Source organism: Mustela nivalis, assembly GCF_964662115.1.
Source record: "Mustela nivalis genome assembly, chromosome: 16".
In the NCBI taxonomy this organism is placed as follows: domain Eukaryota; kingdom Metazoa; phylum Chordata; class Mammalia; order Carnivora; family Mustelidae; genus Mustela; species Mustela nivalis.
This window is the reverse complement of record NC_139035.1, coordinates 36,951,215-36,961,607: the sequence shown is the minus strand read 5'-3', so window position 1 is coordinate 36,961,607 and position 10,393 is coordinate 36,951,215. Positions and strand designations below refer to the sequence as shown.

Below are 10,393 nucleotides of genomic sequence, written 5' to 3'. Positions count from 1 at the left end.
AATGAAGGGGAGATGGCCCTCAGAGCTGAGTTTCAGTTGGGAAAGCACTACAGATCGGTCCACCCGCCCCCGCCTGCAAAGCTGGAGGGCGTTGCAGAAGCTGGACTGTAAACACTAGCAAATATTGACAGAACTGAGGGTCATGGCTAAACCCTCTGGTCCAAGTCTGTGGTAGCAGGATAAGTGTGCAGTTCACAGGAACTGGTCAACTAGATTTGCATAACGGAACCCTGGCAATTTCTAAAACCGAGTTTTAAAACTGGCAGCTTGTCAGCCTCTCCCCTGCTTCATGTTTTTGCAGAATCGCTCCCAGCTCTAATTTCCTCATAGCTGTTCAGATTTCCTGCTGTAGCATTTTTTTTTTTTTTAATTCTTCCAAGGGAGAGAAATCAGGACAACCTCTTCTCTAGGAGGGAGGTGGTTGGTATCCTAAGCTGTGTGAGAAGATCCGCTTTGATCTAAACCAGGTGTTGTCTGGTTTGTGTTCATTCCAGCCTGGGCCAAGCAACTGATCACAAGATGGTTTTTTGGTTTGTGTGCTATCTTGTGGTTGTGTGGCTGATTTCTGCCTCAGATGGTGCGTATGCTTAAGTCTGGTTTATAAGGCACTTGATATCAGGTCTAAGGTTTTAATGAAAGTTTAATCAATGAAATGTATTTCCTTTATTGGAAAATCTCAAATTGCTTGGCCTAATGCAATGTACTCAGAGGGGCTTAGTAAATTTTTTTTTTTAACAAAATTTATTTATTTGACAAGGAGTAGGAGAGAGAGTGGGGGGGCATAGCAGAGGGAGAGGGAAAAGCAGGCTCCTCACTGAGCAGGGAGCCCGATGTGGGGCTCGAACCCAGGACCCTGGGATCATGATCTGAGCTGAAGGCAGGGGCTTAATCGGCTGAGCTACCCAGGTGCCACAAGGGCTTAGTAAATATTTAATGATGATTCTGCTTTATGACATGGGTGGTTAACAGTTAACTTTCCTTTTCTGTTCTGGGAGCAAAAAGTACCAGTTTCAAAATATTGAGAGGTCTTATCTGTTAAGACCCTTTGGAAAGGGGATTGTCTCTTTAGAGGTAGATAACTTATGGTTGAAATATTTTTTATTTAAAAGATTTTATTTATTTATGGCTGAGTTTTTTTTTAATTTAAAGATTTTATTCATTAATTTGAGAGAGAGTGAAAGCAAGAGAGATCACAGAAGGAGAGGGGGAAATAGACTCACCGCTGAGAGGAGAGCCTGATGTGGGGCTCCATCCCAGGATCCTGGGATTATGACCTGAGGCGAAGGCAGTTGATTAACTAACTGAGCCACCCAGGCACCTCACTTATAGCTGAATTTGAGTGAATCCAGTTACCCTTTTGAAAACAAAAAACTTTGGGAATTATTGGGAGGGGAGGGAAGTGGATAGACATAGACATGGAAGAGTAGCCACAATCCAGCAAAAAGGCCCTTGGACGGTGGTCTAACAAGGTTTCCTCATGGCACATGACATGTCAAGTGAATCTTTTTTCCTTCCAACAGAGAGCTGTCCAGAACTTCCCTTTGTGGAAAATGGCATAATTGTTATAAAGGAGGTAGAAGAACAAATTCTGGGGACTTGCCTTTGTATCAAGGGCTACCACCTGGTAGGAGAGAAAACCTTATTTTGCAATGCCTCTTTGGAGTGGAATGCTCCTGTTCCCACATGTCGCTGTAAGTTTGATTTTCCTGTTTCTTTGTATATCTTGTCATCCTACTGGATTCTTTCACATCCTACTTCCATTTGGCCATGTTCAAACTGTATAAGAATTCTCGGGGCACCTGCTGGGCGCAGTGGGTTAAAGCCTCTGCCTTCGGCTCAGGTCGTGATCCCAGGGTGCTGGGATCGAGCCCTGCATCGGCCCTTTGCTCAGTCCCTCTCCCTCTGCAACTCCCTCTGCAACTCCGCCTGCCTGTGCTTGTGCGCTCTCTCTCTCTCTCTTTCTCTCTCCCACTGTGTCAAATAAGTAAATAAAATCCTTAAAAAAAAGAGAGAAAATTCTCAATTTCTATGAATTCATTTTTAAAGCGCCTGGGTGGAACTTCTCTTAGAAGCTACAGGATCGGCTCTTGCTCAGTACTGATTCCATTAATTGATTAATTGATTGAATTAATAGACACAATCAACCCTGCAGGAAGAAAAGAATTTCTTCCGTATATTAAAACTACCTTTTTTGGGCTACAATTTGTTTAATACTATACTCCTTTAAAATTTTTATGTTATAAAAAAAATCTAAACATATACAAAAGAGAGATTAAAATCAACTCATACATACTTACCACTTATCTTCCACAATTACCCACATATAATTAATCTTCTGTCTTCTACAGTTCTGTTTGCATTATTATTATTTGGAAGTAAATATGTCATGTTGTATTTTATCCATTATATAACTTTTGAACTGGGAAAAATTTATGTTCTCAACGTACAAATGTGGTAACTGAGGTCCAAATGACTTGCTCCAGTTCACAACACTCATTTGTGGTGTCTGTAGAGACAGAGAATCACTAGTTAATATCCTCATAATTACTACTATTTTTAGGACTAGCTCGGTTTGTTCTCCAGACCAGTATGTTTGTCCTTTATTTATATGACCAAAGTCATCTCTCTCTGCATTTTCTCTGGGGTTTTTCATTTGTTTGTTTCTGTTTTTGTTTTTTTAACCTGAGAAAAGCAAAATGAAACAAAGTAAAACATGACGAGTGATGTGGACCTTTGGCTGATGGAAGGAAGGGAACCCTTGCCTCAAACATAGAGTGAAGAGTTTTCAGCAGGGCTTGACAGGAGGATAAACACACTATTGATCATTTCCAGTTCTATGCTTAATTACTTCTCGTAGGTTCAAGTGCCAACTCTCACCCTTGTGCATGACCAAGACCTTTCCTGCCACTCTCAGGCCAGCCAGCTCTTTTCACATCGAGTGTCGGTCGGATTTGGTACTATGGACTAGTGCAGTTTGCAGTCCCTATTAAAAAGCTCTGCTTTAGTTCTGATTTCTCAGCAAAGCCTGAGAAATTCCTGCTTTTGCAGGTGTCCTTTCAGATCACTTCCCGTTTTCTTCTTCAGTGGGCCACTGTCCTGACCCTGTGCTGGTGAATGGCGAACCCAGTTCCCTGGGTCCTGTCAACGTGAATGACAAAATCACTTTTAAGTGCAATGAAGACTACATTCTTAAGGGCAGCAATTGGAGTCAGTGCCTGGACAACCACACCTGGATGCCTCCCTTGCCTGTCTGCAAAAGCAGTAAGTAGGAGAGAAATAAGTGTAAATCCAAAGACACTGAGCAGATAACCTCATTTTCGGTGCCTGGGAAGCTTTGGGAGCTAGGAAGCAGCCAAGAAACAAGTGGGGCTCACCTTGAATGATGTGTTCCAGTGAAACAAACAACATCCAAACAATAAACCCTCCCCGCCCCCACCTTTAAATTAGGATTCCTGTCCTACTAAGTCCAACATGGGATAGTTTGGGGCATCTGACATTTTTTTAAAAAATTTCATGGTAATGACTTAAAGTTCTTATTTGAAGAATACACAGAAACAGGGGGCAAGGACAGTAACTGATCCACTGCCAAATTACACAAAATAAGAATTGAAAGAAAGTACCTCCTTCTAACACAATAATTCACGACTCTCAGAGAGACTTAGTTGGATGTATTTGTTGTATGACTTTTACGTTTATGCAGACATTTTAAATAAAAGCATACACACATATTGACACATGTATATACGTACAAAAAATGGGAATTCATGTATTTTTAATTGCTTATTTTTGGTGTAACATTACACATGGAAATCTAGTTCAGATCAGTATATGTGGCTCTATCTCCTGTTTTTATTTTTTTTCTATCTCCTGCTTTTAAATAATAATGTGGATGTGCCATAATTTATTCCACATCTCTGTGTTGATGAACATTTATTCTATTTCTGTATTTTTGCTATTATAATGCTTCAGTGAATGTTATATAAATGTATACACATACATATATTTTGGGGCCTATGCTATTATTTCTTTAGTCTGGATTTCTAGAATGATTGGTGGGTCACAGGATATATTTATTTGTCAAATATACTTGGAAGATCCAAGAAATTCTACTAAAAATGTTATTCTTGGACACTAAATAATATTGAAAAATCAATAGTATTACTTTCTAATATTTATGAGATGAATACTGAAATGTAAAATAATTTCACTCATGAGACCTATATGAAAATTTACTGAAGGACCTAAAATAATACTTAAATAAAAGAAAAGATATGCCATGACCCTGGATGGATGGACTGGAATTACAATGTAACTCTGAGCAGAATTTTAAATTTAAAAATATAAAACAAAAAATTAAGTTTATTGGAAAGGTACATATCTAACATTAAAGATTTATCAACACCATTTGCCAGAGTAGTTTTTTTTTTCACAAGGATGAACCAATATTGACATATCATGATCACCCCAAATCCATAGTTACCTAAGTATTCACTCTTGGTGTTGTACATTCAGTGGGTCTGGACATATGCTTAATGGCATATAGCTACCATTATAATATCATACAGAGTGTTTTTGCAGCCCTAAAAATTTTCTGTGTTCCATTTATTCATCTCTCTACCTTCCCTACCTCTCAACCACTGATCTTTTAAATTATAATAATGTTCAATTAGCCAGCATTTGGTACATCATTAGTTTTTGATGTAGTGTTCAACGGTTCATTAGTTGTGTATGAAACCCAGTGCCCATCACCCCATGTGCCCTCCTTAATATCTGTCACCTGGTTAGTTCTGAAGGACATCTTGGCTGCTTCCAAAGTTTGGCAATTATGGATAAAGCTGCTATACATATCAGGTGCCGGTTTTTGTGGGGACATAAGTTTTCAACACCTTTGGATAAATCCCAAAGAGTGCAGTTGTTGGATCTTAAGATATTTAGCTTTGTGAGAAACCGTCATACTGCCTTCCAGAGTGCTTATATCATAGTGTTTTCCCACCAGCAATGGAGGAGAGGTCTTGTTGCTCCATATCCTCATCAGCATTTGGTGTGATCAGTGTTCCAGATTTTGGCCATTCTCATAGTTGTGTAGTGGTATCTCATTGTTGTTTCAATTTATATTTCTTGATGATGTACACTCATTTTCCATCTGTATAGATCGTCTTTAGTGAGGTGTCTGTTAAGGTCTTTGGCCCGTTTTTTAATCAGGTGGTTTTCTTCTTGTTGAGTTTTAAGAGTTCTTTGTATACTTTGGATAACAGTCCTTTATAAGATTTGTCTTCTGCAAATATTTTCTCCCAGCCTATGGCTGGTCATCTCATTCTCTTCATATGTCCTTCATAGCACAGAAGTTTTAAATTTTAATGAATTCCAGTTGATTAACTGTTTCATGGATGGTGACTTTACAGCTGTATCTAAAATGTTGTCCCTCCCTATACCCAAGGTTGTCTAGGTTTTCTCCTACATCACCTTCTAGGTATTTCATAGTTCTGTATTTTACATTCAACCCTATGATCCATTTTGAGTTAATTTTTGTGAAGGATATAGCAGATAGGCAGTTTAAAAATATGAACTATCATTAGCCTCTTTTAGGGAGTTTGTGATTACTTAAAACATGCATATATAGGACACACAGTTAAATTACATGCACATACCATCAACATTAGGTTGAACAAGTTTAAAGTATTTATTTCCACCAGCCTTTTCTGTTTTACTCTTTAAATTCAATACTTCCTATCCTCACACGGAAATGCAGAGTCTCTGTCTTTTTGCGTCAGTTCATTGCCCAATTTTAGGGGATGCTCCTGAGGTCCCTGATTAAAGCAGATTTTTTTCTGTTTAGATGCAAGATCTATATCATCTTCTTCAGTTCAACACAGCATGCTTAAAAGCCACCAGAAAAGCTGTATAAACTGGAGATCCTTAATCAATTCATTAAAATTCGTTTTCCTTTCCTCTATACAGCTTTTGAACTCAGTTTTTGATCTTTTTGTTTAACTCAATTAATTAACATGTATGTATTGTTTCAGGGGTACAGGTCTGTGATTCGTCAGTTTTCTATAATACCCAGTGCTCATTACAACACATACCCTCCCCAATGTCCATCACCTATTTACCCCATTTACCCCCTCCCCCAAGCCTCCTCCCACCCTCAATTTGTTTCCTATGATTAAGAGAATCTTATGGTTTGTCTCATTCTCTGGTTTTGTCTTGTTCTATTTTTTTCCTCTCTTCTCCTATGATCCTATTTTGTTTCTTAAATTCTATGTATCAGTGAGATCATATGAAAATTATCTTTCTATGATAGACTTATTTCACTTAGGGTAATACCCTCTAGTTCCATCCCTGTAGTTGCAAATGGCAAGATTTCATTTTCTTAGATGGCTGTGTAATATTCCATTGTATATATATGTATGTCACATCTTCATTATCCATTCATCTGTCAATGGACATCTAGGCTCTTTAAAAGTTATTAACTGGGTGGCTCAGTTGGTTAAGCAGCTGCCTTCAGCTCGGGTCATGATCTTAGCGTTCTGGGATCTAGTGCCATATTGGGCTCCTTGCTGAGCCCAGGGAGCCTGCTTCTCCCTCTGCCTCTGCCTGACTCTCTGTCTGCCTGTGCTCCCTCTTGCTCCTCTCTCTCTGACAAATAAATAAATAAAATTTTTTTAAAAAGCTATCAAAAGTTATTAACTGCTTGAAGAAAACACCTGTGTTGTAGAAGAAAACAAAGAAAACATTTAATTACCTACAAACCTACTACTCAGAAATAACAGAATACTTTGATATGTAATCTTCAGGGTTTTTTTTTTTTCTGTTCATATATGATTATGCATGAGTGTATTTTAAAAAATAGTATTATATGCTGCTATTATAATTACATTTCCATTAGTATGTATTATTATAATGCAAAGTATTATATACTATGTACTGTACTAATACATGTTCTTTTATGCCTGCTGGTTTTGCTCAACTATTTGTTTTGAAGGTATTTATGTTTCCATAAGTATTCACCTACATAATCATTCTTAACTTACTCCTGATCCCTGTGTTTAGACTCAATGCTAGAGCTCAGAGGGACTTTGGAGATAATATTATTTAAGCTGCTCATCTTATAGCTTAGAAGAAAGCCAAGAAGGAGGAAATAATGGTTAATGGAAGAGCCAGAGCTGAAATTCACAACATCTACTACTTTGTCCAGCTCTCTTTATAGACTCCTCTTGTTTGCTCCCCACTGTGTTCTCCTGTTTCTGAAGTTCTCATATTGCACAATTCTGTCCCACGAGAATGCCAGTGTCCTCTTGAACTCAGACCATTTATCTCCTGTCTCAGGGAGTTACTTCTCCTATGTCTACCTCTGGTTTAATTTTTTGATTCTTGTCCCCTGACAGTCTCTGCAACGTAAACTTCCTTTCCTCAAGCTCATGCCAATCAGAAAGCTCTCTCAAACTGTTAATAACTCAGAGGATAAGCAGGGGGAGGGGGTTTTTCCCATGGATAAATACGATTTGACCAGAAGGAAATGAACAGAGAGAGTGTCCCCAGATCCATGGATAAATACGATTTGACCAGAAGGAAATGAACAGAGAGAGTGTCCCCAGATCCCACATGGATGGTTATACTTAGAGGGTGCTGTTAATTGAGTACAACTCATGACTGTCACTCTTGTACTCTTGTTTCTCAGGATACTGTGGCCCTCCTGGGAATCCAGCTCATGGCTATTTTGAAGGAAGAGATTTCAACTCAGGATCTACCATTACTTATCACTGTGAAGACAAGTAAGTATATGCCGCAGCCGTTCAAATGCAAGAACTTGCGCATTGACCATAGCATTGTTTTGGGGAATGACCCAGTCCATCTCACCTAATGCCCCTATGTTCTACTGCCTCAGCAATCTGAGCTCATTCTGATTTTTAGAGCTGCTTTAGCTCACTACCAGCTCTCCCCAAGCTCTAGAAGATAGACTGATCCCCTTATTTATCCTAGAGAAGATACTTAAAATGTAGGGTTTTCTAAAGAATCTTGGAATAAAAGCTCAAAGAAATATAGGCCATATGGAACTGCAGAAAGAGAATGATTTATTATTCCAGCCTGCCCCCCAACAGATTTGTATATATACATTTGAGTATATATATTCCTTAAAAAAAAATAAAAGGAGAATGATTTAATACATCCTAATTGAAGTCTAACCTTAATTTAGACTACCTAATCACCCACCTTACAGATCTACTCTTTCCTTGGCTTCATTCCGTCTTCCTACCTCAGTGTCATGTCTCCACATTAGCATTTCAGTCTCGTTATATACTTCTAGTGGGCTTTGCAGTCAGCTCTCGTGTTTTTCTCATTAAAAGCTGTAGCTCCTTTGTAAGACTTATTTGAGGGTTATCTCTAGCTTTCCACTCCTCTTTAGAAAGTGGATGGCAGATGCTTTTTTAAATTATTGAATGATGACATGCTTCCTCCCTCTCCCTCCCCACCCAACAACTGTGTGAAAACACATATTCAGAATTTCTCACTTCTCCATGTTTTATGGGTTGCATTGTCACTTGTGCCCTCTCTACCCCCAAGGAGAATGGTTTTAGTTGATTACTGTTTGGTATACTGAAATCACTTAGCATGCATTAAGGTTCAAGGATTCTATCACAGTAGGAAATACTGAAATACAACTCTACAGAACCAGCGTTGGTTGCCCATTTTAGAAAGTGTTGTTGCCATTCTTTTTTTTTTTTTAATTTTATTTATTTATTTGACAGACAGAGATCATAAGTAGGCAGAGAGACAGGCAGAGAGAGAGGGGAAGCAGACTCCCTGTTGAGCAGAGAGCCTGATGTAGGGATCGATCCCAGGACCCTGGAATCATGACCTGAGCCGAAGGCAGAGGCCTGAACCCACTGAGGCACCCAGGCACCCCTATTGTTGCCATTCTGACTTCTGTTCAGGTACCACTTAGTGGGCACGCGGGACCAACAGTGCGTTGACGGGGAGTGGAGCAGTGCACTTCCCATCTGTGAATTGATCCAGGAAGCTCCCAAGCCAATTCCACAGACTGCTTTTGAGAAGGCACTTGTAAGTAGCAGGCTGTCATCGGTCTTGTTCACAGTGGTATCTCCAGGGCCTGGCATCACTCCTGGTGCATGCTCAGTCTATATCTGAAGGGTTGTTACAAGGGGGCTCATAAACTGGTAACTCACATTTTTACATACCTGAGTTCTCATTCACCACCATCATCAGCAACACCTCTACCACCTTGTTGGTAGAAGTTAAGGACTTGTGGACTTTATAGAGCAAGCTTTCTAAGCTCGTGTCTTAGACTTAGACATATTGCTGTGAAAAGTCTCTGAAATTCTTCTAGATTCCAAAAACCATGGATCAGGTCATTTTCATTGAGATGCCTCTTTTCATTTATACTTATTGCTGAGATAATAATAAGTATATAAAAGCCAGATGACTTAAAGGATTTATCATGTTGAAGACCCAGATTTGTATTTAAGCTGGCCGGATTCTCAGCCCCAAGTCAGGGACCTAAGCACTACTCATTAGCTTCAGACTATACAGCTGGATCTCAGTTCTTAGGTTATAACTTAATTTTTTTTTTCTTTTCTTCAGTTTGCCTTTCAGGAGAATAAAGAACTTTGCAAAGCCATAGAGAACTTTGTGCAAAGACTGAAGGAAAATAACTTAACAATGGAGGAACTGAAATACTCTCTGGAAAACAAAAAAGCTGAGTTAGAGGCAAAAATGTTGTCCTGACGTTGTAACTGAGCAGACTGGGTAATCTGGGTAATAGAAATGCACCTAGGAATAAATTTTCTCTTGGTTCTAAAACTAGTTTTGGAGTTTTCTCTCATTAGACTGAAACTCAACTTCATAGAAATCAACTATAGTTGCATAAACCACCGTGTGTGTGTGTGTGTGTGTGTGTGTGTGTGTGTGTGTGCGTGTATGTGTGTTTCTCAGAATGTGGAAACACCATGTGTGGCCATTGTCTGTTTAAGACCAGAATTAGCACATCAATGGGGAATGGAGGGTCTAATGTCCTGTCTGTAAGGAGAATGGGAAGCTCAGATCTCAGCTAAGGGTATGCCTCATATTTTAATGAGAGATGAATGGTGAGGCAAAACATAACCTCAGATTAACCAAGACCTATGAAGCAAAAATTAACCTCTCATTTTGATAAAATAGATTCACAACAGTTCCATCCTTGAAATGACCTGTTGAGACAAAAATAGAATTAGGATTTAAACTCTCTTTCAGTTTCCCCTCTATCTTGTTTATGAAACCCAAATTTCTAAATCTTCCGCAGTAATATTGCTTACCACCTCTGGATGAAACCTATTCCTGCCTGGTAAATTTGAGATGGTGAAATATAAGTGAATATATTTTCTTTTTGTCTTATTAG

The 10,393-nt window shown here is 39.0% G+C and overlaps 1 protein-coding gene across 1 annotated transcript; it reads left to right on the top strand.

Moving 5' to 3' along the window:
* Positions 1-261: 261 nt before the first annotated feature.
* On the top strand, positions 262-9,819 carry C4BPB (complement component 4 binding protein beta). Its single transcript, XM_082701877.1, has 6 exons — positions 262-577; positions 1,521-1,691; positions 3,085-3,261; positions 7,679-7,772; positions 8,934-9,060; positions 9,601-9,819. The coding sequence occupies exons 1-6, from the start codon at positions 520-522 to the stop codon at positions 9,742-9,744; spliced, it is 771 nt and encodes a 256-aa protein (XP_082558003.1). The 5' UTR covers positions 262-519; the 3' UTR covers positions 9,745-9,819.
* Positions 9,820-10,393: the final 574 nt, after the last annotated feature.